Source organism: Phyllostomus hastatus, unplaced genomic scaffold, assembly GCF_019186645.2.
Source record: "Phyllostomus hastatus isolate PE091 unplaced genomic scaffold, TTU_PhHast_1.1 phas_scaffold_1066, whole genome shotgun sequence".
In the NCBI taxonomy this organism is placed as follows: domain Eukaryota; kingdom Metazoa; phylum Chordata; class Mammalia; order Chiroptera; family Phyllostomidae; genus Phyllostomus; species Phyllostomus hastatus.
The window spans coordinates 21,974,287-22,000,925 of record NW_025334004.1 but is presented as its reverse complement, the minus strand read 5'-3'; the positions used below and the strand labels follow the sequence as shown (position 1 = coordinate 22,000,925).

Genomic DNA, 26,639 nt, shown 5'->3' with positions numbered 1-26,639 from the left:
TGCTGGCATCGGGACTGACTAATAAGGTGAGACGGTGAAGTTGCCCACCAGTTCACAGATCAATGAGCCCTCCCTTTCCTATGCTTTACACCCCAGAGCTAAGGCAGGGCCAAGTCTAGCATCCCAATGATTGTTCAGTTTCCCTAACACGAGGAAGCCAAAAGTAACAATCTTATTCAGAAATAACTACTCAAATTAAATTTGTATTAAGAGAAACATAAGTCCCCAAACAATGTCTTACAAATAAAAATCATGAAATGTCACATTTATATATTTGTTTATTTACTTAAACGTTTTTACCTGAGTCCCTTCTAAATAAGTGTCAATGAAATCAGACATGACTTCCATTTTCACACAGTTAGTCTAGCATAAAAGAAAGACATGCTAAAACACAAAAACAAAAAATATATACATTTCTGGAAGGAAGTTGTGGAATTTTAAAAGTGAGAGAGATTATCCTGTACCAAGTTTTACATAAAATTGGGTTACGGAGTCTTTGAATAAGAATGAGAAATAATAAATGGGGCTGGGGTATGAAAAATAGTAATGGTAATAGCAGCTAACACCAAGGAAAGGTTTTACATGTTAATTTAATCTTCACAACAGCCTTATGAGAGACCTACAATTCTCCCCATTTTACCAAGAAGGAAAGTTGAAAGAGGTTAAGAAACTTGCTTAAATGTCAAAACTTCTACGTAGCAAAGCTGGGATTTGAATTCAGGCACCATGGCTCTTTTAACCCTGAATTGCTTCGGGTAATAATAACGTCATTACTAACAAAACAACGTCAGACCCTTAATCTAGGTACTTTCATTCATTCTTTTTAGAACACTCTCACATCTCCCTGTTATACAAACGAAAACAAACAGGCAAAACCAAAAACCAAAACTAAGACTCAGAAAAACATTCCCAGGATTATGCAAGTAACAAGGCGGCAGAGTTCGGACTGGAGCCCAGAAGGGGTCTGTTGGCTGCACCCAACCCACCATGGGCTATCCCTTTAACCTCAACCAAGGGAAGTTCCATCCGTCCGGGAAGGCCCCGTCACCACTTCATTCCTGCCTCGCGCCTCAGAGACACACTAGTTCAGACGGCGTTCCATCACCAGAGCCTCCCGGCTCTGCGAGCCACCCCGGCTCAGGTGGGGCAGGGCTCTTACCCGGTGGGAGTCGAGGGACCCTGGCAATCTTGCTCGTGATCTCTGCAGTGAGCACCGCGAAGTCCTGCTCGTAGCCTTCGAAATCCGACGACATGGCGGCTCCGGAGTGACAGACCCGGGCCGGAGCCTAGGTCCGGGCAGGGGGTCAAACAAGTAAGGGAACGCGGTGAAGGGATTCGGAACCGCCCTCCAAAGCAGAGCGGAGAACCCGGGACAGCTCCCAGCCCGGCCGCTTCCTGGTTGTCCGTCGCAATCTTGGTCCCCCGGAATTGGGGTTGGTATGCTTTCTTTTTTCCTATCAGACTTCAAAACTAACAAATTCTCTAAGGAAAAGCACGTTAATTAGTGCACCCAAAAGTCTCCAAAAATATCCTTCTTTTAGGGGAGGACTGATTTTTTTTTTAACCCTTCCACGTTCTGGAACGCGGCTCCAGCTCCCCAAGCTGCACGTCACGCGAGCTAGCTTCCGGTGGAAAGTTTGATGCGGCGAACCTCCCGGAAGTGGCTCTCACGGAGACTGCGCACCCAGCCCGAGCGGGGGAACTGCGGCTAGAGTGCTGGCTGAGAGATAGACGAGTCGTGTCGCGTCCGCACCCCAGCCTCTAGCAAACAGGATTTGCTTTCTGCTTGCTGTGAACTGAGGTACCCATGATGGGCTTAGCCGAAAAGGACAAAAGCTGTTCCGGGTGAGCCCAGGCCGCCCCGGAAATGCGATGGCCGAGGAGCGGGCACCAAGGACCAGAATGAGGTGGGAGTCAAGGCAGGGGACGTAAACCATGGTTTTGGCGGTCTTCACTCCACCCGAGTGAGACCAGAATCTTCAGTACTCTGGGGCCAGCCACGCTTACAAGGATGACCCCCCCACCCCCCTCCGCTTAAGGGAAGATTTCTTAAAAGCTCTGCCTCATGACACGGGCGGGAAACAGGCACAGGGCAGCGGTATCTGTTGCGTGGAAGTTATTACCCTTGTGTCTCAGATCTTCTTTCCTTGACTCACTGCAGTTCTATCATAAATACCCGTCTACAAATCTTCCCTGTGCTCGCAGAAGGCACTTCCTCTTCTTTTTTTCTAAAATACTCTCATCCATGTTCTTTTTTCATATACGCCTCCAGGCGCGATTTCACACACACCTCTGGCTCCCCTCTCCTTGCACCCTGTCTTTGCTTTAACTCCCTCGCTTCCTTACCTTTGGCCTTTCTGTTGGGGTTTGGGGGGCAACCGCAGGCAAATAATGTAGACCATGTCTGGCTCGTAGCTGGCTTAATTCAAGACTCGGAAGGCGGTAGTTTAGAAGTCCGTCAACAGAGTTGAACGACTTGGTTTAGCTGTTAGGTTTGACCTTAATCACGTAGCCTCTCCAAACCAATTTCTATGAAGCTGGGTTAGATCAACTCTAAAGTGCTGTTTCCCAGCTCTAAAATTCTTTGTTTCCTCAAACCATTGGCTAAATGTTGGACGGTCACAGCCCCCAGACTGTGGCATTACATGCCATTTAGGCCTGAACCCTATTTTGCGTAAGATAAAAATAGTGGGTGGTTTTTTTTTTTTGTTTTTTTTTTTGGCGTTTGACAAGTTATTCATCCCATGGTAGTGCACTTGTGAGATGCTTTTGTTTAAGTGGTTATGGGACTTTACTATGTAATAATTTTTTTTTACTGATCTTTTTCATTTTGTTTTCTTTAGATTGAGTTTCGGACCAAGACACTGGATTCTCATAGCTCAGAGAGCTCTGAGTATGTAATGGTGAAAGTGGCATAGTCCGCATTAACATCGCACAGAAGACATGGCAGCTCAGGAACACACGTGGACTTGTAGTGCATGGAAATGTGTGCACAGAAAAAGGAAGTCTGTAATTCTTTAAAGATAGGAAGACATTCTTCCTTACCAAAATGGGCTCATCTTCCTCAGTTATCAAGTTTGAAAACCTCCAAGAATTAAAGAGACTATGTCATTGGGGTCCCATTATAGCCCTTGGTGTTATAGCAATATGTTCTCTGATGGCCATGATTGACTCTGTGTTGTGGTATTGGCCTTTACATACAACTGGAGGAAGCGTGAATTTCATCATGTTGATAAACTGGACTGTCATGATTCTTTATAATTACTTCAACGCTATGTTTGTTGGTCCTGGCTTTGTCCCCCTGGGATGGAAACCGGTAAGAAAAAGATCCCTTTAAAGAATGAATTCTAATAATAATCTGATAATTTAGTTTTTGCTTTATCTTCACCAGTAATATCACACAGATTACTTTTTTGCCTTGCTACAGACTAAGTGTATTGTAATCATTGGCCATTTAAATCTCAGGTGGTTTATTTCATATCTCTTTAAGAATATTAATCTAAATTTGTATTTCCTAAAGCAATTTCATTGAATACTTGTCTTGCATTTAAAAAAAAAGAAACGAAGGGGTGATGGTGAGTACATGGTCATAAGTTTAGGAAAAACTGCATACACAGATACCTTCCTTATAATTTCACAGTGCAGTTTGGCTGTAGAATCTTTTTGTCCGTAATACATTAACATCCTCAGAACTGGGAAAAACTCTTTAGAAACTCTTAGTTTAAGACAAAGTTTTTAAATCATTGCAGTGAAAATGAGGAAGTGCAATATGAATCAATTTATGGCTTCTTAAAATTTGTTAGAAAGTTTATGCTTATGGATTTCCATATTCCTTGTTGAGGGACATCACCTGGTAGTGTGTTAGAAATGCAGAATCTTACAGGAGAAAAACCTAGCCGATCTACGGAGGAACAGAACAAACACTCAGCAGTACCCCAGCATATATGGAAATAAGAGACCAAAAATTGTAGTGGACACTGGAAAACCAGACAGTAAGGAGAGTGCTTCAGGACAATAAGGTCCCAGGGACCACCTCGGGGACCAGGACGGCTGCAGCTCCAGGCCCGGCACCCGCCCCTGGGTCTGCCACCGAGTCCTTGGGGGAGAGTTGGGTCAACTGCTCCCTCCCTACCCGGCCAATCAAGGTTTAAACAGCACCGGGAGAGACCTGATTGCTTGAAGTTGCAGAGAGGGGAATAAGGACAAAGTGGCAAACACAGGGGCTGTGGTCACCCGTGGAGTCTGTGGACACTGGCTTGGGAGAGTTGAGAGTCACGCGGTGACGGGCACTGACCCGGATAGTCACCAGTCTGGCTGGAAAATTGGGCTGTACAGAGCGGCAGCCTTGAGTAGGAGGAATGTCTCAAAAAGAAAAACTCTTTGGGGTATTCTCCTAGAAGCCACTCGGTCTCCTCCCCACCCAGCTTGGCAGCGATCCTGAGGTTGTGCAGAAGTTTGCCCACAAGGCCCCATGCACCCCCATAGCACTGGGAAGAGTGCAAGCCTGCACCCCAGCCCACAGTGGTAATCCCAGGGAAAGGGTGCACTCAGGAAGACCTGGATCCCACACCCAAGGCTCCAGGGAGAGGAGCCAGGCTAGCTTTGGAGAGAGCGTGCGCAAGACTGGCTGAGTGCAGATTGGGAAGGGAGAAAAGCCATACCAATTGCCCCTTAGCCTGCTGCAGCCAGCAAAACAAAAAAAACCTGGTTTGGCCAGTTTGAAACCAACAAGAGGGTTTTTTGTGTTTGTTTTTTTTTAAGTAATCTTTTATTTTATTTTATTTATTTTTATTTTATCTTTCAATACCTTTTTCCTCTCTGTCTTTCCTTCCTTCTTTCTTTCTTTCTTTCTTGTTTTATTCCTTCTTCCTTTCTTTCCAATTTTATCTTTTCTTCCTCCCTTCTTCTGCTTTTACTTTCTTTAAAAAAAAAAAAAATACCCACAAGTGAAACAAAAAAAACCTGGAACTGTGAAAAGACCAGAGTTGGATCTAAAGAGTGGGCATCCCAACAGTTGAGACAGTGAAACAGATTTCACTTTGTTCTTACACAGAACCTGCAAGTTATTGCATATTTGTATTATTAATTTTTCTCATTATTCTTATATCTTTTATTTTAATAGTATTTATGTATTCTTTCTCTTACTCTTCTTTCTGTATAGTCTTCTTTGCTTGGCTGGTTATATTGTATCATTTGACAAATTTCCCTGTTCTCTTTCATACTGTATTGCTAATTTACTGCTCTTCACGTCACTTGTGTTCCTTAGCACTCTACTCAAGGTCCTATACTCCCTATTCTTGTTATCCAGATCACATAGGTTCTGCCATATGATTGTTGCTCTAATATTATTGTAAATAATCACTGTTCCATACAATTGTAAATACTACACAACACCCATCCCAGATCTTAGCCCACTTCACAGTTTCCCGAACTCCATTACTGTAGTGGTTAACTCTATTCTCTCACACACTACACCTATTTACTATCCTTTACTCTAACCTTACCACAGAATCTGACTACCCACAACCTCACTGCTTTGTAGATCCAACTCACAATCCTTCCTTCCCCAACAAGAGTCTTATCTTCTTTCCACCCTTTCTAAAAAGTGGCTAATTGGGTAGAAGATCACGGTTAACACTATACATAGCCAAAGGATCTCCTATCTCATCTCTACTGGCTGCTACTGTAAATATCATAGAATACTCTCTTGCTATCTTAAACCTTCTGCCTTCCCCTTCCAACTGATGACAAAAAGGAGTAGGCGGAAGCGGTGAACACCAGGATACCCCCTGGAAGAGGGAACCCAACAACAAAGGAACCACCAACAGATAACAACAGAAGAAGGTGAAGGAGGCAGTGGAAACCACACAAACTTCAATCCAGGACCTATCTGGAATTACAACTAAATAGTGGAGAAAATACCTAGTACAAACATCTGAACAAGAGCAAGAGAGAATCCTCAAAACCTTGTACACACAGAAGAACCAGCTTCAACACAACCTGCCCTCACCAGCGCAACAAAATAAAAGAGGTGGTGAACAGAGTGACTCTCAGTTAACCAGCTGGTGGGAAGGACCCACCAAAGAAAGACCCAACAACAGTCAAAGCCCAAAGACAAACACAGAACCAACTTAAATGACAGTCCAAGATCAGTGAGCTCAGAGATCAAGGAGACCACACCACTGAATCTCACAGGTATTCTACCACAGAAGTTCACACCATAAACCCAGGGAGCCAGGACAGATCAATTTAAGAAGCCAAAGCTAACAAGAAGGGTCTCACAAACAATGAGAAGACAAAGAAACAATCCCCAAATGAAAGAAAAGGAGGAAGCCTCAGAAAGATGCTAAATGAAATAGAGGCAACTCAACTATCAGATATTGAGTTCAAAGCAATGGTTATCAGAAAGCTCAATGCGCTCACAATGAGCTATCAGAAACTACAGGGAAACTACAATGAACTGAGTGCAAACTATATCAACATGAAAAAAGAAATAGAAACTGTTAACAAGGTCCAAGAGGAAATGAAGAATACAATTTCTGAACTGAAGAACACCGTAGAAGGAATCAAAAGCAGGATCAATGAAGCGGAAGATTGAGTCAGTGAGCTAGAGGACAAAGAAAAAAACACCCAGAAAGAGCAAGAAAAGGAAAAGAGGCTCAGAAAGAATGAAGAGGGATTAAGAGAAATGCAAGACAATATGAAACGTAATAATATCCATATAATAGGGATACCAGAAGAAGAAGAAGAGCAAGGAATAGGAAACCTATTTGAAAAAGTGATGATGGAAAACTTCCCTAATTTGGTGAGAGAAAAAGTCACACAAATCCAGGAAACACAGAAAGTCCCAATCAAGAGAAACCCAAAGAGGCCCACTTCAAGACACATCATAATTAAAATGGCAAAATTCCAAGACAAAGAGAGAATCTTAAAGGCTGCAAGGGAGAAACAGGAAGTAACATACAAGGGAGCCCCAATAAGGTTAGCAGCTGACTTCTCAATGGAAACACTCCAAGCTGGAAGAGAATGGCAAGAAATATTCCAAGTATTGAGAACCAGAGGCCTTGCAACCAAGACTACTTTATCCAGCCAGGCTCTCAATCAAGATAGAAGGCCAAATAAGGAGCTTCCAGGACAAAAGAAGTCTAAAAGAATACAACTCCACCAAACCAGCTCAGCAAGAGATGCTAAAGGGACTGATCTAAGGAAAGGAAGGAAAAGAGACAGAGAGGAACACAGGTATGAAAATGGCAATGAATAAGTACCTATCAATAATAACCTTAAATGTAAATGGATTAAATGCTCCAATCAAAAGACAGAATAGCTGAATGGATAAGAAAGTACGACCCACACATATGCTGCCTACAAGAGACCCACCTCAGGACAAAAGACCTACACAGACTGAAAGTGAAGAGCTGGAAACAAATTTTCCTAGCAAACAGACAGGAAAAAAAGCTGGGGTAGCAATACTCATATCAGACAAAATAGACTTCAAAAAAAGGGCCATAAAGAGAGACCCAGAAGGTCACTTCATAATACTCAAGGGGAGAATCCACCAAGAAGACATAAATATTGTAAATGTATATGCACCCAACATAGGAGCACACCCAAATAGATAAAGAAAATCTTAGAGAACTTCAAGAAAGATATTGACAGCAACACAATTATGATAGGGGATTTTAACACCCCACTGTCAAAAATGGACAGATCTTCCAAACATAATATCAACAAAGATATTGTGGCATTGAACAATGCCCTAGATGAAATGGATTTAGCTGATATATATGGAGTCCTTCATCCCAAAGAAGCTAAATACACTTTCTTTTCAGATGAACATGGAACATTTTCAAAGATAGACCACTTGATAGGACACAAAACAAGCCTCAACAAATTCAAGAAAATTGAAATCATACCAAGCACTTTCTCCGACCACAAAGGACTGAAACTAGAAACCAACCCCAAGGGGAAAAACCCAAAACACTCAAAATCATGGATACTGAATAGCATGCTATTAAACAATGAATGAGTCAAGAATGAAATTAGGGAAGAAATCAAAAAGTTTCTGGGAACAAACAAAAATGAACTCACAACAACCCAAAACTTACGGGACACAATGAAGGCAGTTCTGAGAAGGAAGTTCATAGCAATACAGGCCTACCTAGAAAAGATAGGAACATTTCAAACAAACAACCTAACCCTACGCTTACAAGAACTTGAGGAACAACAACAAAGACAGCCCAGAGCAAGTAGAAGGAAGGAAATAACCAAGATCAGAGCAGAATTAAATGACATAGAGACTGAAAGCACAATTCTAAGGATCAATGAATCCAGGAGCTGGTTCTTCGAAAAGATAAACAAAATCAGCAAGCCTTTAAGCAGTCTCATCAAGAAAAAAAGAGAGAAGACCCAAATAAACACAATCAGAAATGAAAGAGGAGAGATTACAACTGATACTGTTACAGAACACAACAAGGGGGGCCTGGAACAATATACTATTATTGAAAGAAGGCCCCGGGTCCGTTATGTCCGCCGCCAGAGGAAAGATGTCTCTCAATGCCAGAGATTCGTGAAAAGGAAAGGAAATGTTTTTTTAATGCTATACTAACTTAAAGTAATGACCTAATGTCTTTATCAAAAATCCCAAAGTCCCTTAAAACACCCACAAACAGACGCAGTCCTTCCTTCCTCCTTCCCCCTTTGCCCAGTCCAGAGTACCGTATCTCAGGAAAGGAAATAGAAGTCCATGGCTCAGGCAGTCCTCCAGTTCTTAGTACTCCATCTCGACTGGGAGACCTCCCTGGGTTCCTGGCACCCTCCGCTGAGTCGCCGGGATCTCTGCTAAAACCAGGTGGTGGTTCCCCTTCTAAAGCTGTGGGGGTCCCCACTCTGTCCAGGCCTCGTGGTTCTCCCTCTCAGGGCTGTGGGAAGGGGAGAGTCCCCACTCTGCCAAAGCCGCGTGGTTCTCTCCCCTAAAGCAGCATGGTTCTCTCTCCTCAGGGCTGCGCATGGTTCGCCCTCCTAATGGCCGCCAAGTCTGGGTTTTAAATCCCCGCGGCCAATCTTCCTCTGCAGCCTCATTTCCGACTCCTCCCACACTCAGCTTCACTTGCCAGAATTCATATCCTTCCAGCTTTACTGGGCTGCCATCATGAGTCTCGGCAGGTGTGGCCCCATGTCCTGGAGCCAATCTTCTCCGAGCTCCCATGCAGGCGCTGTAGCTTGGGGGATCTGCCCCCAGTCACGTCTTGGTGGGGAAGTTACTTCCATTCCCCTGGCCCAGAGATGATCACAGCTATTTAACATATCTAAGCGACCAGCCAAAGGCTATAGATATGTTAAATGACCACGCCAGAGCTTAGCTGCAAGGCTGTTGCTATGCAAAACAGCTCTCAATGGTCCTGCTCCATTTGTCCCTTCCCCCCAACCCACACCCTGGGTGGGGGGGGTTTGGAGACATCTTAAAATCTCCTGGACACCTTAAGTTCTGGACCCCATTTCAAATGCCCATTTGGGGTCCCCCCTCTTGGCTGCACCCTGTAACAATACCACAGAAATAAAAAGGATTGTAAGAAAATATTATGAAGAACTGTATGCCAAGAAATTTGAAAACCTAGGTGAAATGGAAAAATTTCTAGAAAAATATAATCTTCCAAAACTCAATGAAGAAGCAGAAAACCTGAACAGACCAATAACAGCAGATGAAATTGAAGCAGTAATCAAAAAACTCCCGATACACAAAAGCCCTGGACCAGATGGTTTCACAGGAGAATTCTACAAAGCATTTAAGGAAGAGCTAACCCCTATCCTTCACAGACTATTCTGAAAAATCCAAAATGATGGAAGACTCCCAAACTCTTTTTATGAAGCCAACATCATCCTAATCCCCAAACCAGATAGACACAACAAAGGAAACTTCAGGCCAATATTGCTGATGAACATAGACTCTAAACTCAACAAAATATTGGCAAACCACATCCAACAGTACATTAAAAAGATCATACACTATGACCAAGTGGGATTCATCCCAGGGATGTGAGGATTGTACAATATTTGCAAATCAGTAAATGTAATAGATCACATAAACAAAAGCAAAGACAAAAACCACATGATCATATCAATAGATGCAGAAAAAGCATTTGATAAGGTACAGCACCCGTTTATGATAAAAACACTCAGCAAAGTGGGATTAGAGGGAGCATTCCTCAACATAATAAAGGGCATATATGAGAGACCTACAGCCAATATCATACTCAATGGGCAAAAACTGAAATATTTTCCACTAAGATCAGGAGCAAGACAAGGTTGTCCACTTTCACTACTTCTATTCAATATAGTATTGGAAGTTTTAGCCACAGTGACCAGACAAGAAAAGGAAATAAAAGGCATCCAAATCGGAAAGGAGGAAACAAAACTGTCATTGTTTGCAGATGACATAATAGTATACATAGAAAATCCTATAGACTCCACCAAAAAACTGCTCAACCTAATAAATGAATTTGGCAAAACAGCGGGATACAAAGTCAATATCCAAATATCAAAGGCATTTTTGTACACCAACAGTGAAACAGCAGAAGCAGAAAAAAATCCCATTCAATATAGCAGAAAGAAAAATAAAATACCCAGGAATAAACCTAACCAAGGGGGTAAAAGACCTGTATGCAGAAAACTACACAACACTGAAGAAAGAAATCAAGGAAGACACAAAGAAATGGAAACATACACCCTGTTCCTGAATCAGAAGAATTAACATCATCAACATGTCCATACTACCCAAAGCAATTTACACATTTAATGCAATACCTATTAAAGTACCAATGGCATATTTCACAGACATAGAACAAACACTTCAAAAACTTATATGGAACCATAAATGACCCCAGATAGTTGCTGCAATTTTGAGAAAGAAGAGCAAAGGAGCAGGGATCACAATACCTGATACCAAACTCTATTACAAGGCCACTGTAATCAGAACAGCCTGGTACTGGCACACGGACCAGTGGAACAAAACAGAGAGCCCAGATTAAACCCAAGTTTCTATGGTCAATTAATATTTGACAAAGGAGGCAGCAACATAAAATGGAGTAAAAATAGCCTCTTCAACAAATGGTGTTGGGAAAACTGGACAGCGACGTGTAAAAAAATGAAACTCGAGCACCAACTTACACCATACACAAAAATAAATTCAAGGTGGATAAATGTGACAGACTCCGGCCAGCAGAGTCAGCCTGTTGTGACTGAAAGAGAAAATAAATGCACAGGAGACAGCAATCCTGTGGAGAAAAAGGGGATGGCACGGCTAGTCTCTCAAGGGGAGAGTGCCTATGAATGCCTCGACCACTCCCTCCAGAGATGAGTGCCCCGACCCTTGCCTAGACAGGCTTTTGTTTTTCTCGGGTCTTACATCAGAGAAAGATTGATTATCTATTACATAGAATATTGTTGTCTACATTTTAGGTACAATCAAAGAAATGAAAATAACATGCAGAAGGGAATGGTGGCGAGGTGATTAGCTCTATCCTTGGGAAAATTCACACAGGCTTTGAAAATTACCTTGAAGATAGACAATACATATTTGTTGTTTTAGACCAGGGTGATGGAGTTTTAGCAAGAGCAAGCCATAACAGTCAGTATGCATGTTTACGCCTGATTCCCACGGGAAAACTTGGTTTGAAGGTCTGGCTCCTGCCCACCACTTCGCTTATGTAGGTTTTCCATACAGAGCTGAGTCACATTTGCCAGACTAAACAAACCGGTCCCCTACAGGTAAAAGATTTAAATATAAGCCATGATACCATTAAAGTCCTAGAGGCGAACATAGGCAGGAAAATCTCAGATATTCCACGTAGCACTATTTTTACTGACATGTCCCCTAGAGCAAAGGACATAAAGGAAAGAATAAACAAATGGGACCTCATCAAAATTAAAAGCTTCTGCATGACTAAAGAAAACAGTATTAAAAAGGGAACCAACTGTATGGGAAAACATATTTGCCAATGATACCTCAGACAAGGGTTTAATCTCCAAAATATACAAAGAACTTACATGACTCCACTCTAAGAAGACAAGCAACCCAATTAAAAAATGGGCAAAGGACTTCAACAGACACTTCTCCAAGGAGGACATACAGAGGATCCAGAGACACGTGAAAAGATGCTCAATATCGCTACCTATCTGAGAGGTGCAAATTAAAACCACAATGAGATGCCACTTTATACCAGTCAGAATGGCCATCATAAACAAAGCAACAAATAACAGTATTAGAGAAGCTGTAGAGAAAAGGGGACCCTAGTGCACTGTTGGTGGGATTGCAGACTGGTACAACCACTATGGAAAACGGTATGGAATTTTCTAAGAAAACTAAATATGGATCTGCCTTTTGACCCAGCAACTCCACTTTTAGGATTATATCCTAAGAACCCTGAAACACCAATCCAAAAGAACCTATGTACCCCAGTGTTCATAGCAGCACAATTTACAATAGCCAAGTGTTGGAAACAACCTAGATGCCCATCAGTAAATGAATGGATCAAAAAGCTATGGTACATTTACACAATGGAATTTTATGCCAGAAAGAAAGGAGCTCCTACCCTTTGCGACAGCATGGATGGAACTGGAGAGCATTATGCTGAGTGAAATAAGCCAGGTGGTGAAAAGCAAATGCCATATGATATCACCTTTAACAGGAACCTAAACAACAAAACAACCAAACAAGCAAAATATAACCAAAGACACTGAAATAGAGAACAGGCTGACAATGACCCGAGGGGAGAGGGAAGGGAATTTCAGGGGAGAATGGGAAGGGTTTACAGGAACAAGTATAAAGGACACATGGACAAAAATTAGTGGGTGTGAAAATGGGAGGAAGGTGGGGAGCATTGGGGGGATGGGCTGGAATGGGAGTAAAAGACAGAAAACTGTACTTGAACAACAATTAAAATTAAAAATTTTTAAAAAGAAATGCAGAATCTTGAGCTCCACTTGAGACCTACTGAGTCAGAATCTACATTTAATAAACCCCCCAGAATGATTCTTAGATTTTTTTAGTATTGGAGAATTACTAGTGTACTATTTGGAGTGAGTAAAGAAATGGGTAAGACCCAGCTCATATTATGAAAAGCCTAGTAACTGAGGAGAGAAACAGAGGCACTTCTGCAGGTAACTAGGGAGTAGAATGTGGTGAGTGCTGGTGAAGTTAGAAGGAACTGATCATTTTCAGCTAGGGACCTGCCGGAGGAGTGGGAGTTTCCAAGGGAGATGGGAAGAGGCTTTTCAGGTTGAGAGAACGGTGGGAGTGTGGAGTGGACAGATTATATAGTGCAGATAAGGTGGAAACTAATGCAGATATGGAAGCCTCAAATAAATGAGAATTTGTTAGACTCTAGGGAGTTCGAGGTTTCCAGGCAGAGCTCTGACAGAATCAAAGTCATGTTATAGCACTGTTATTAAGAGTATCCACCCTGATGTTTGAGCCCCTACTCTAAATACCAGCCAAGTTGTCAGCCAGCCTTTTTCTGAACTTCCACTCTACGAAGATTTTGGATAAGTAAAGCCAACTGTACTCAGTGACAATGGATTACGATGGAGCATAGGGAAGAGAAATTAAGAATGAATTCTGGGTAATTGGGAGAGTGCTGCTGTTACCACAATTTTTTTACTTAAAATTATTTTATCTCAAGTAAAAGGACTGGAAGTGCAAGATTCCATCCCTCCCCCATCTCCCATAAAAGAAGATTAAATCATAAAAAGCATTTATTCATCAGGTTTGTTATTACTTAGGATTGGTTATCTGATGTATTTTTTGTTTATATTTTGTTGCCAAGGAAAATTCTCAGGATTGCATGTACCTCCAGTATTGTCAAGTCTGCCAGGCATACAAGGCACCGCGGTCACATCACTGCCGAAAGTGTAACAGGTGCGTCTTTGCCATTCATTGGGGGCTGATCAACTTGATGAGTGGTCTTCTGTTCTTTCTGCCACAATGATCCTACTTTTATAAAGTAGGTGGCTCCTTTGTAAAAAAAATGTGGCCAGAATACTTGTGTCCATAATCTCCATTTTATTCTTAAAGTATCAGTTCTGACAATAAACACATCTCTTTTGTTACATATGAAAAGATTTTTTTAGAAAAATACAGAATGACTTTGCTTCTTGCCCTGCCAAGAGCATAGTAGAAGGTTGTGCCTTCAAGTTGTTTCCATGGGTCACGATTAGCGGTGCTGGTTGACTGTCATCTTGACGAGCTTTAGGGCCATTCTGAGTCTGGTTACAGAGGAGAGCTGCTTTTTCCATTATGTAGTTCACTAACACATTTACACTTTATACTAATCTAATAAATGAAGCCTGGTGCCTAGTATTGCGGTGTTTAGCATAAAAAAAAATAATGGGAAGAAAATTGAATCACTGTAAAAAATGTGAAATAAGCTAGAACCTTTAGAAATGAACAGCTGTATCCACTGCCTAGCTCAGAGCTTCCACATCTAACGGATGAGGACAGGAAAGAAGGAAGTTGCAAGCGTCTCTGAGGTCCCATCAACTCCGGCGGAGATTTATAAGTGATTTTGTTGAGTCTCTATTGTTCTCCACTTCAGTCACTGCATTTCAGAGCCAGAGGAAAACGAGGAAGGAACCAGGCTCATTTCCTTATAATGAGCCTCTCAGTGGGCCTCCTGACTTAAAAAAAACTCACAAGGGGTGGGCATCTTTTCCTCAGAAGCTGTTACAAAGCCCACCCTTTTTTGTCCTATTTAGAATTTACAAGATGTCACTGTTCAGAGTTGTTTAAAAACTCAAAAGATTTTTCTTTCTGTTCCATGTAATAAAATTCCTCTATGACTCATGAACATGCTGGATTCCTATTTGCTTGGTCTTCTGAAGACCAAAGTTATTTAAAGCAGACAGGATTTCCTACCTCATGGTGTATGTAAATACTTCTCGCCAGGTGTGTGATGAAGATGGACCATCACTGTCCGTGGATCAACAACTGCTGCGGTTACCAAAACCACGCTTCGTTCACGCTGTTCCTGCTTCTAGCGCCCTTGGGCTGCATCCATGCTGCCTTCATTTTTGTTATGACCATGTACACACAGCTTTATAACCGGGTAGGTGAAAATGTTATAAAACCATTCACGCCAGATTCAGTGGTAGTTGTCAGGGTTATTTACGAAGTCCCTTGTTGCGCGTGGGTCACCGGCCAGCAGTGACCACGGAACGCTGTGGATGGCTCGACAATAAACACGCGACAAAAAACAACACATGCACAGAGACAGACTAGTTTCTGTGGGGAAGTAGGGACGAAATGGCCACCCGCCCTAGTGGGGAGCGCGCCGATTTACCGTCCATACCTGCTTTTATTGGGCTCATTCTGCATAATAATTCAGGTAAAGTACAGTACTCATTAGGGGAAGTAAGGAACTATAGAAAACAAAGAACTCTGCCGGTCTATTGAGTTGGGGGGTCAAAGAGCTGTAAGACTGAGGAACAAAATAACTTCCTCCTAAGACCCTTCTCATTCAACTGAGAGCATTCTAAACAAAGAAGGTTTCACAGTAATTTACATGTTCTTTCTTAGGCCTGATCACCCCGGGAATCCGCACTTCTCAGTACAGAGCTGCACCACCCTGTCATTGTTTCAGGCTTAGGTGGAACAAGGGAACTAAGGCAACTGGGAGACAAGGAGGTTTTTTCCCCAGACGCTGAGAACTCAGGCTATGTCAAAGCCAAGGAGTGAGGGTCCATCACCCCCTTTTGCTGCAGCCCCCCAAGTCCTCTTTTGGGGGCCTCCCAAAGTGATCGTGCCTGTCTTAGGTCGTTCCCCCCGTGGGGAATCTTACCCGTCTTTGGCTAACTGACCAAGCTTTTTGGGGTTCAGTTATGAATAAAGCAGCAGAAGCAGCATTCCTGCCAGGAAGATAAGCTTTTGTCTCCTTGCTGGCTTACGGTTCCAAGGGCGTTCCCTTAGCCTTAGCTAGGCGGGGGTTTCAGCTTCTGATACCAGTCAGGGCGGTTCCCAACAGTCCCTTTTGGAGAGATGCTTTCTGTGACTTAAAGTTGGGGAAATAGAACTTCGCTTTCCCTCTACATGGGTTTCTTTTTTAAAAGCATTAAAACTTATTTTTTTAAATGAAGAAAGATTATTTTGCTCCGGATACTCACCTTGCTAGCTTCAGTTGAATGGATAATTATTTATTATTTTATTAATAATTAATAAATTGATAATTTATCAAATTTCAAACTTGGTAGCTATGGTAAGAATAATTAGAGGGGAAAAAAAGAAGAGCAACAAGAAAAAGGCAACATGAGGACTTTCCTCTTCCATCCAGTTCAGGGCACGACTTGCACTTCTTTTCTTGAATTCTAATCCCAGTGCCCTGGAAGGTGGCTCCTGGAGCAGGCACGGTCCTAAAGCCCCCTGCAGCACATTGAGTCCTTATGGGCAGGTAGTCGTGAGGCAAGGTTCAGGGTGAACGAGGGGCACAGTCCTCATAGGACTGTGGCACTCTGGAGAGCATGTGCTCTTCAACTTACAGAGGATAGCCCATATTTGACCTCGGCCAGTTTTTTCATGTTTGGGAATCCAGACCAGTGATGCTAGATCTTCCAGGTTTTCGATTAAAAAATCCTGATTTTTTAAAAATGTGAAATCTCCTGAATTTTAAATGTTGGCACCTAACTCAATATTTTAAAACATTTTGCAGGCCAGGCAATAAACATCTGCAGGCTACATTTGGCATGCCTTTTGCCAGTTTTTTGTTTTTTTTTCTCATATAAGGACTTAAAAAATATTTTCTATTGATTTGAGAGTGAGAGAGAGAGAGAGAAACACCACTTTGTTGTTCCACTTATGCATTCATTGGTTGCTTCTCATATGTGCCCTGACCGGGGATGGAACCTGCAACCTTGACGTATCAGGGTGATGCTCTAACCAGCTGAGTTATCTGGCCAGGCTGTGTTTTGCCAGTTTTTAACCACTGGTTGTGGAACATAAGGGAAGAAACAACTCAGTCCTAGGCTGTATTTGTTGCTCTAGAAAATTACTGTAAATACAGAAAAGCATTGTGGTTTTAATTTGCATCTCTCTCGTGGCTAGTGATGTTCAGCATCTTTTCATATGTCTGTGGGCCATCTGCATGTCCCCCTTGGAAAGGTGTTTATTCAGATCCTTTACCCACTTTTTAATTGGATTGGATTGTCTTCCTGGTGTTGAGTTGTGTGAGTTCTTTGCATATTTTGGAGGTCATACCCTTGTCTGGTGTATCATTGGCAAATATGTTCTCCCATACAGTCGGTTCCCTTTTCATTTTGCTGATGGTCTCTTCAGCATGCAGAAGCTTTACAGTGTGGTAACTGACCGTGGGAGCAGGCTATTGGTGTGAGCGGAGGAGGGCAAAAGGGAAAAAGCTGGGACAACTGTAATAGAATAACAATAAAAAAATGATTAGTTAAATAGAGAAGCAAGGAGGAGAGGGAGACAGTTACAACTTAGTGTCTAAATTAGTTAACTTAGATTAATGTTTAAATTCATATCAATGTTTGTGGGGTATGCCTAACACCTTCTGAGGATTCAATAAACGTTAGCAACAACAAAAAAGTAACACTGGAGAATAAATAAGAATGCTGTAGTGCGTTATCAGCATGAGTGCAAGCCACGGTGTTAATTAGAAACAGCTATGTTTGCTTTGGCCAGATTTTCTAGTTCCTGTTTGTTGATCTTTTCAGTCAGGTTGGTTTAATTGTCACAGTAGGGCCTAGCCACTTAAGACAACCAAGTTTCTCAAGTGTGTGCTATTGCTTATAGCTCTCCTTTGGGTGGAACACGGTCAAGATTGATATGAGTGCAGCCCGGAGAGACCCTCCTCCAGTTATTCCGTTTGGATTAGCTGCGTTTGCTGCCACCTTGTTTGCCTTGGGATTAGCTTTAGGAACCACCATCGCCGTTGGGATGTTGTTTTTTATCCAGGTAAGTTCCCCAGTTCCTTCTAGCTAAAAGCTGTCAAGTTATGGGGGTGGCTTGTAATGAGAAGTGGGTATTATTGTTTCTTCATTTAGGTAACTAATTTAATCTTAGGTACTGGTCAGATAATTTTAGAGTGGCTTTGCCAGAATTTCTAGGTAACTGCTTGGATTTTTAAAAGGTTACCTTGGAGTTCTGTAGCCCTTTATAGCTGAGAAAGCTCTTCTCACGTTTATAGCCTGCTGATCTTCACATCGGCCCCAAAAGAGGTTGAAGAGGAGCGTTATTTTCTCTTCCTTACAGATGAATAATTGAGTCACCGAAAGTTTTAAGTGACTTACCACCTAAGATAATTCATTCGTATGTTCAGTAAACAGAATTACTGTTGTTATTTTATAATAGCATATATTTAATCAGTATCATAATACTATAGCCAACATTTATCAGACAGTTCTTATGTGCAAGACACTGTTTTAGGCGCTTTACATATGTTAGCTCATTCTATCTCAGTAATAACCGTATGATACAGGTGTTATTTGGTGCCTACTCTGTGATGAATTACTCTGCTAATTTCCAGGCTTCAATAATGAAAATGAAGTAGGTCCTACCCCTAGGGACTCAGAATTAGTAGCCAGTTAACTAATCATGGTCGTGTGTCTGTCATAGGTTTTTGTACAAAGTGCTATGAGAACACAGAGAAGGAAGATATGACCCAGATGGGGGTTACAAAACAGTTTTTTTTACTTACGTCTCTTACTTAATAAATTTATTCATTAATTGAAGGCCCACCGTGGGCCAGGTGCTGCACACGGCCCTTGGAATAGGATGAGGACTCTGTCCAGGGTTGCTCTGACTATGCCACGCTGTCTCTGTGAAGACACAGCCAGACTTCAGGGAAGTGCAGACTTGCTGTAGAATTAGAAATGCCGGCTGGACAGCCATTATGCACTGCCCAACCATCTTCAACTCTTAGTTTGAAATAATCCGGTTATGCCCTGGCTCGTGTGGTTCAGCAGACTGAGCACCAGCCTGTGAACCCAAAGATCGCTGGTTCAATTCCCAGTCAGGGCACATGCCTGAGTTTCAGGCTGGGTCGCCAGCTGCGGTGTGCAAGAGGCAATCAGTTGATGTATTTCTTGTACATTGATGTTTCTCTCCCTCTTTCTCCCTCCCTTCCCCTCTCTCTAAAAGTAAATAAATAAAATCTTAAAAATGAAATAATCTGGCTTTGATTATACTTCATGCTTTCTACTAGTCTAGGATCAAATTCTTTGATTATTTTTCCTGATGCCTATAATTAAGGATCATATTAGAAATAAACTAAAATTCTTTGGTGTAAAAATCTCCATAAATGGATTAGCTATATGTAGGAAATCAAACAGAATTTGGACTGAATGCATTGCAACTGTTAAGGCAAGCAGAATATCTAGGTTGACTGAAATGAGTCAGTTACTTGTAATAAATAGATTAATCATATATTTAAAGTTAATTAAAGTAGTGATGTGATTTTAATAGCAAAATACACTTACGTACTGATTGAATGGATTATATCAATTTTTTATTAGTACTCTGAAAACCTTACTCAGAAGATGATCCTTAAAACATGAATTTTTATTACAGTAATAGATTTGGGTTTGCTTGTGGGTTGATGTGGTTATTTTATGCAGAGGTGTTGCACAGCGCAGTGGTTACCAACAAGGACTTTAGAGTCGGATGCACCTCACACTGTCACTCAACCTGTGCCATCCTGGCAGCTCCATCTATGGGACTGAGCAGTTAGCACTCTCTCATAGGGTTAGTGTAAAGAATAATCCTAAATGAACCAAAGTTCCATTATAAAATTTCGTTGTCTGTTATTTAATTTTCAGATGAAAATAATTCTCAGAAACCAAACTTCTATTGAATCGTGGATTGAAGAAAAGGTAAATTTAATACTTGTTTTCCTCAATATTCATAAAGGACTGGTTAACTCACAGACCAGATTAACTAATAAATGCCTGGAAGTGAAAGTTTGGCTACCAGTTAGCTTCCTTAAGTCATTTGTATGCCACATAAAAGATCAAAATAGGAGACATTTTGATTTATCCCTGGCTTAATATTACACAGAATATTAAAAGGATATCTACTTGAATGTTGAGATTTAATAAAAATAGTAGTAATTGTTATTGGTTCATGAAAGACATTCTCTGAAAAAGCTGTTTTTCCGGGGGTGCAGGGTTGCTTTGTTCTGAACTGAGAGTATGTCGTGGTGAAGACTGTAATAGCCACTAATAGAGGTCAGTGTCACTGTCCTGATTCCTGCTTAAGGTGCCAGCAATGTTACCCACCAGTGCAAATGACAACACAATGAAAATGGCAAATAGCATCTTAGTGTTGTGACAAAAGTTGTTTGACATTGTTGAACCCCAGGAAAGGTCTTGGAGACTCAAAAGAGTGTGCAGAGCTTGCTCTGAGAACCATTGATGTACAGGTTTGATTACAAGATCCTCCGCTTATACGTAATAAAACCTTTCCCCTCTTCCCTTATCTGCTTCTTCAATGGCATTTCCCACCCCATCTCACTCTCTAAACCAGCTAATTCCAATGAGTAACTCATTGTTGGTACATCTTCTGTTTCTTTCCACACATGCGCTCTGGCTAGAACACTCCTCCCCCAGTTTCTTTGCCTGTATTCTTGTTCCTCGGGACTGACTTTAGGTTTCATTCCTTCCAAGGAACCTTCCTGGACTCTCCCTGGACAAGGTTAAGTACTTTTGTTGCTTTTCCCGTCACAGAGCTCCTATCACACACCTCTGTCACCTTTTAACAGCGGTGTGGCATAGATAGAACCACCCCCCGCACCCTCACAGAATGCTTCACTTAGGCAGAGACCGTGCCTAGGTCGTTTCTGTAAGCTGCTCTCATCCTTACTGCTTTTTCTTTGCTAATAGCCTAAGTCTCTGTTCTCTGAGACTCATCCATTTTGAAGACTCCGAAGCTTTTACTCATAAATAGGGAAAAGAAATTACCCTTTTCTCTCTGGGTGGGGATGGCTTTACCCAATTCAGTAAATTCGTGTATTTTACGGGTTGATAATTCTTCGAGTTGAATTAACATCAGTATCAATTTTTAAGTAACTACAAGAAGCTTTTCCTTAAAATACTGTGCCTTGATAATAAAATATTTCAAAGTATCATTTATAGTTAGCATAATTTTATTAACATTAGATTAACAATTATTTTGCTGGTGACCAAGTCTCTTTGTAAAGTGCCATGCTAAGCCTAGGAATTATTTTAAAACTGGTTCTTTGTTGCTGAGTAAAATATTCAAATAAATGATTGTATTAAGTTTTAGAAAATTATCAAAATTACCAGACACTAAAATTTATACAACAAATTTCCACTGCGTTTGTTGACTTATTATAGGAATAAATAATGTATCTTTATACCACTAGGTGTCAGTGGAACTTAAGATTCTAAGCCAGTATGTCCTTAAGTTAAAGCTAACAATTTAAATGCTTAGAATATAATTTATACAACTAGAGTATTTATGTATATGCATAAAATGTGCATACAAATGCAAATATAAGTAAGTATATATGCATGTGTAATGGTATAAAAAACAGGGAGATCTGCACGTGGCCTGCTGGCTTAAAAAATAATAATTTTCATAAAATGATGACTCCCCCATTACACATTTCCTGGCCGTTGCCACAGGTATCACTGCATTCTAGTGTCCCCCACAAAATCGTTCCTTCCGTGTGGATAAACCCTTGCTACCTCTTAAATCTGTTTGTCAGCTTCTCTTCTTTACACCTGGATTCTTTTCTCTGCTCAACAACAGGAGCACCAAGAAATTTTTATATGTGGAATAAAGTTACAATCTGCACTTTTGAATGCTCATTCCCCAATAAGCCCTGTCACACGTTTTTTGTATGTTCTCGTGTGAGGCTGGTGTTGCATGTCGGGTTCTTCCAGCATTGTGAGATTTTGTTTAGCTCTTCTGTGTACCCTGACATCACAACAGGAGGAAGTATTTCGGAGAATGGTACAAATTTGAGGAATAAATGTTCTTGGTACTGTATCACTACAAGCCATTTAAGGCACCTGCCATCTTACATATTTGTTACCCACAGGCTAAAGATCGCATTCAGTATTACCAACTAGATGAAGTCTTTGTTTTTCCTTATGACATGGGAAGTCGGTGGAAGAACGTTAAACAGGTGTTCACCTGGTCAGGGGTCCCGGAAGGAGACGGGCTGGAGTGGCCGATCAGAGAAGGCTGTCACCAGTACAGCTTAACAGTGAGTGTTTTCGTTCACATCGCCTTTCCTCTGAGCCTCGCCTTCTTCCCCTTAACTCTTCCTGAACTCAGATGACGCTTTATAGTCAAATAATAAAAACTTTTTTCAAGGTTACTAATCCAAGCACTGTCTATATCATGTCTCTCCATTTATGTAAATCTCTCCTCAACTGTCCATACCTGTGTGATAAAGTCCTGATTCTTTAACTCAGTTTTATAAAATCTGGCCTAAAACTACCTTCCAACTACTTCCAACCAGGAATCATCTTTCCCAATCAGCCGAGACTGCGCAGCGAACAGCTTACACATTCCTGCCCCTGACCTCGCCCCCACTGTTTTTCCTGTCTCATCTGATCTCTCTGTTAGAATCTATTAACACCAGTTCCAGTCCAGCCTCTTCCCTAGTCCAGCATCTGCACTGTAGACCCCTGTGCACCTGGCGCTTCTTCATGTAGCCCTGTGTGCTAGCACAGGAGGTCTCATATTTTCATTTAATTCTCATACCCTATATCTCTAACTTTACTTGACAAGATTCTAGGGCCGAGACTATATATTTTATTTCTGGAATGCATCTATGAATAAGTAGAGAAAAGTGAGTCACAGTGATGACTTTTAGCTGAGACTCTTTGTTGATGAGTTTTGCTTGCTTCCTCCCATGTCTCTAACGAGCCCATGAACTCTGTGTCATCTTCACTGTAGGTCCGGCCTGGAGGCTCCAGGAGGGCGGAGAACCACGGGGAGCGCTCTCTCAGTACACGTAAAGGAGGAGATTAGCCAGGGAACACTGAGAAGAGAGCCCTACTTCAGCCCCTATTCTTAGTCATACGGTCTTCTTTTCATGCTAAAAAGGAAAAAAAAAAAAAAACACATGTAGCTTTTAAATTGTCAGCAGTTTGAAACCCTGGACAATTGGGAGTTGGGGAGTTGGTGGTGCATGCCACTCTGATACAAACATTGAGATAAGAGACTTCTTTTTTATCTTCCAGATAGAACAGCTGAAACAAAAAGCAGATAAAAGAGTGAGAAGTGTAAGTAATTCTTTTGCAATGGTACTATTTTTTTTTCTTTTGTCGGGTTCTACAATTCTAAATAGTTTTTAAAATTGCCATTGGGTAGAAGCCAACAGTTGGCTTTTATTAAACAATATTCCAGAAAACATTTGTTGGCATCAGATAACACTCACTTTTTTCATTTAAGTAGTTTGGACTGCAGGGTTGGAGGGAATTTAGTCAATGTATATTGCCAACAGAAAGACAATTTTGCTCTGTATATCTTGTTAGCATGAAGCCTGTCTTTATAATTGTACTGTACAATCTGATGGCCACTAGCCACATGTGGCTATTTAAATTAATTAAAATGAAGTAAAAAATTCAGTTCGTTGGTTTCACTAGCCACATTGGAAGTGCTCAGTAGCCACATGTGGTAAGGGCCTGCCACACTGGACACTGCAAATAGAGAACATCGCCATTCTTTTGGAAAGCTCTGTTGGACAGCACTGCTCTGGAATTTACTTCTTAGCTATGTGCTTGTGATGAAGGGTAAGAAGAGCCTTGAGAACTAGAAACATCAGTTGCCTCCTATAAGGGAATTGCTTAGCTAGCAAACTGGGAGGGAAAGACTTGGCACCTGCTATTTTGGGTCTACCTTTAACAATTAATATTCAAACTTAGCCCTGGCTGGTGTGGCTCAGTGCATTGAGCACCAGCCTCTGAACTGAAAGGCCATCGGTTCTATTCCCAGTCAGGGCTCATGTCTGGGCTGCAGGCCAGGTTCACGGTTGGGGCCTTGTGAGAGGCAACTGAGTGTTTCTCTCACACATTGATGTTTCTCTCCCTCTCTTTCTCCCTCCCTTCCCCCTCTCTAAAAAACAAATAAAATATTTTTAAAAGAATTCAAACATAAATGCAGGTAATGGAGAAATGTTAAATTGTTCTCTTTTTTTCCAAAAAATTCATGTTTATTAACTTACAAGTGTATAATAAAAATCTGCTTCACAACAGAGATCACCTTAATTTATTACACTTAATTAGGATTGCTAGATACAATAATATATACTCCTCCAACAACCAACAATTAGGAAAAACTATTTCTGAATTTTGGCCAATTACTTGCTAATCTGCAAAGTTCAGTAATATGACTTCCTGCCATAGTAAATTGAGGTTTCTTTTTGTTTGTTTATTTTAATTGTTGTTCCAGTAGTTTTCTACCCTTTGCTCCCACCCAGCCCACCCCGTAAGTTGTTCTTCTGATTGCCGATGACAGGTGCGGTATAAAGTGGTAGAAGATTACAGCGGTGCCTGCTGTCCTCTGAATAAAGGGCTCAGAACCTTCTGCACGAGCCCCTGCACTGAAGAGCCTCGAGTGCGGCTGCGCAGAGGGGAGTTCGTTCTGGCCACCAGAGGGCTACGGTGAGGGGCAGTGAGTGCTGGCTTTCTCCCTCAGTGACAAAGTCGGCACCTGGTCTAACAGAAATAATTGTAATCTTTTACATATTTCAGGTACTGGTTGTATGGAGACAAAATTCTTGACGATTCCTTTATAGAAGGTACGAAAAATGGAAGGGGGTGTTTAAAGGGTAAGACGCTGGCAGTAATTCCCAGCCTTTCAAGAATAGCTTTGGTAAACAGTCTCATATCACACACATTAGGGGAGCCAAAGAGAAGAGCACATCATTAAGCAACTAAAAGAAGCTCCTTGTATAGTTCTCCGTAGCATTATATCTGTCAGGTCTCTAATGACGGCGGACACTGGAGCTCATGCCTAGCTATGTGCCAGGCGCTTGTACCAGTATTTCCCATGTCGCACTGAAGTCCCCATCAGCCCCCTGCAGTAGGTATCAGTATTGGCATTCACGTCTTACTGGGGAGGGGACTGAAGCAGAGGCCCAGCCGCTTGCCCAAGGCGGCACTAAGAACAGGTAGGGCCAGGGCCCCCCCTGAGCAGTCTGGCCGGGCACCTGTGTGCTCAGCCCCTGCGCCTCGTGCTCCCCTTGAGTGCACTTTCCTGCTGAGTTACCATAACAACTAATAGGTTATCTTCCATTGTTTTGGGCGGGGGCTGTTAATAGGCTTTATTTTTTATAGCAGTTTTAGGTTCACGGCAAAATTGAGTGGAAAATACAGAGAATCCCCGTGTAGCTCAGCTCCCCCTGCCCCCACATACATAGCCTTTCTCCCCACATCCTGCACCAGAGCGGCGTATTTGTTAACATCAGTGAATCCACATGCACACACTAGAATTGTTCCTTTTTCAAGTGAAGACTAATCTAGGGTGCTTGCTTAGAAACACTCGGTTGATCATAAATTAACCCCACATGACAGCTTAGGCAACCTTGCTAAAGGTTGTTTGTTACCTGTTAGAAAAAGTGTGTAAAGGAAGCTCGCAGGCTACAGGTAGACAGTTCCCTGGAATGGGTGGGGCGTGGCGGTAGGTGGAAACACCCTCACGATCACACACGGGTAAGCGAGCACCCGTTCTGAGAAGCTCCCTTCGGCTCCACTTCGGGCTGTTCTAAACCACATTAGCCCCTTTTCCAAATAATGGAATTGGGGAAATGCCTATTTTCTAGATTGTTAGTAGCAAGCAGTTAAAAGCCTTATCCCCCCACCCCCCCGCCACAAACTGTGCTTATAAAAGGTGGTAAAGAGCGGGTGGCGGGCGGGAGTCAGTCTGACTAAAATAGGAAGTACAGGACTTACGAGTGTGTCTCACGGTTTCTCATCAGTCTCATCTCCTCCCTCAGGTGTATCAAGGATGAGAGGGTGGTTCCCGAGAAACTGCGTGGAGAAGTGTCCCTGCGATGCCGAGGCGGAGCAAGCCTCAGAGGGCGAGAAGAAAAATAGATAGCCGCTCCTGAAACACAGTTCTCCTTTCAGTCCGCTCCGTTACTTGAAAATTGTACACATCACTAAAGAATTATGCAATGAGGCCACTCTGGTTAAGGTGTTCTTTTCCTCAAAGGTGCCCTAGTGCCATGATCTAAGTATTTTTATGACCATTTTGCAATGGAGAAGCCATTCTGCATATGCCTTTGAATTCCTGCCCCTCCTCACCGCCTCTTTCTCCCCCCAAAGGGAGAAACACTTCACCCAAGTAAGTCGGCTGCGTTTGCTGTAGGACTTTTTATGCGCTGCCCACTGTGGGCCTCACCTGCAGGCGTAGACCCCTCCTCCAGGAGCATCTGCATGTGATGCTTCCACCCACCTTCCCCGTCGGTAGGTATTTCTTATGTAATCTAGATACTGTAGCCCTTAATTTGTCAGATTCAATATAAGATCAGATTTTGTTACCTGTCTTTTAATAATGCTGATTTTGTCAAATCAAAGACCAATGGATGTTCTCTATAAATCATAGTTTTTACTTAAAGCATCTTTTTTTTCCTTTTTTTTTTTTTCTTCTGACTGCAAAC

The 26,639-nt window shown here is 42.0% G+C and overlaps 2 protein-coding genes across 10 annotated transcripts in view; one reads left to right on the top strand and one right to left on the bottom strand.

The window, feature by feature from the left end:
* Window positions 1-1,598, bottom strand: part of VTI1A (vesicle transport through interaction with t-SNAREs 1A) — a 335,283-nt gene extending 333,685 nt beyond the window's left edge. For 3 of the 8 annotated variants that reach the window (XM_045853851.1, XM_045853852.1, XM_045853856.1), the window contains exon 1: window positions 1,160-1,581. In XM_045853851.1, the coding sequence (XP_045709807.1) occupies window positions 1,160-1,253 (94 nt within the window). In that variant the 5' untranslated portion in view covers window positions 1,254-1,581. Of the gene's footprint in view, window positions 1-1,159 lie in introns of all 8 variants that reach the window. The other 5 variants (XM_045853848.1, XM_045853853.1, XM_045853849.1 and 2 more) reach the window with 5 other exon arrangements.
* A 75-nt stretch (window positions 1,599-1,673) lies between these two features.
* ZDHHC6 (zinc finger DHHC-type palmitoyltransferase 6) lies at window positions 1,674-26,596 on the top strand. Of its 2 annotated transcripts, none has more exons than XM_045853846.1 (11): window positions 1,674-1,907; window positions 2,844-3,316; window positions 13,821-13,912; window positions 14,939-15,098; window positions 17,795-17,956; window positions 19,819-19,872; window positions 22,065-22,232; window positions 23,218-23,259; window positions 24,494-24,639; window positions 24,730-24,776; window positions 25,974-26,596. In XM_045853846.1, exons 2-11 carry the CDS (start codon window positions 3,050-3,052, stop codon window positions 26,075-26,077), a joined length of 1,242 nt encoding a protein of 413 aa, XP_045709802.1. In that variant the 5' UTR covers window positions 1,674-1,907; window positions 2,844-3,049; the 3' UTR covers window positions 26,078-26,596. The 2 variants fall into 2 exon arrangements, with proteins under 2 accessions (XP_045709802.1, XP_045709803.1); XM_045853847.1 differs by having other exon boundaries at window positions 1,679-1,801.
* Window positions 26,597-26,639: the final 43 nt, after the last annotated feature.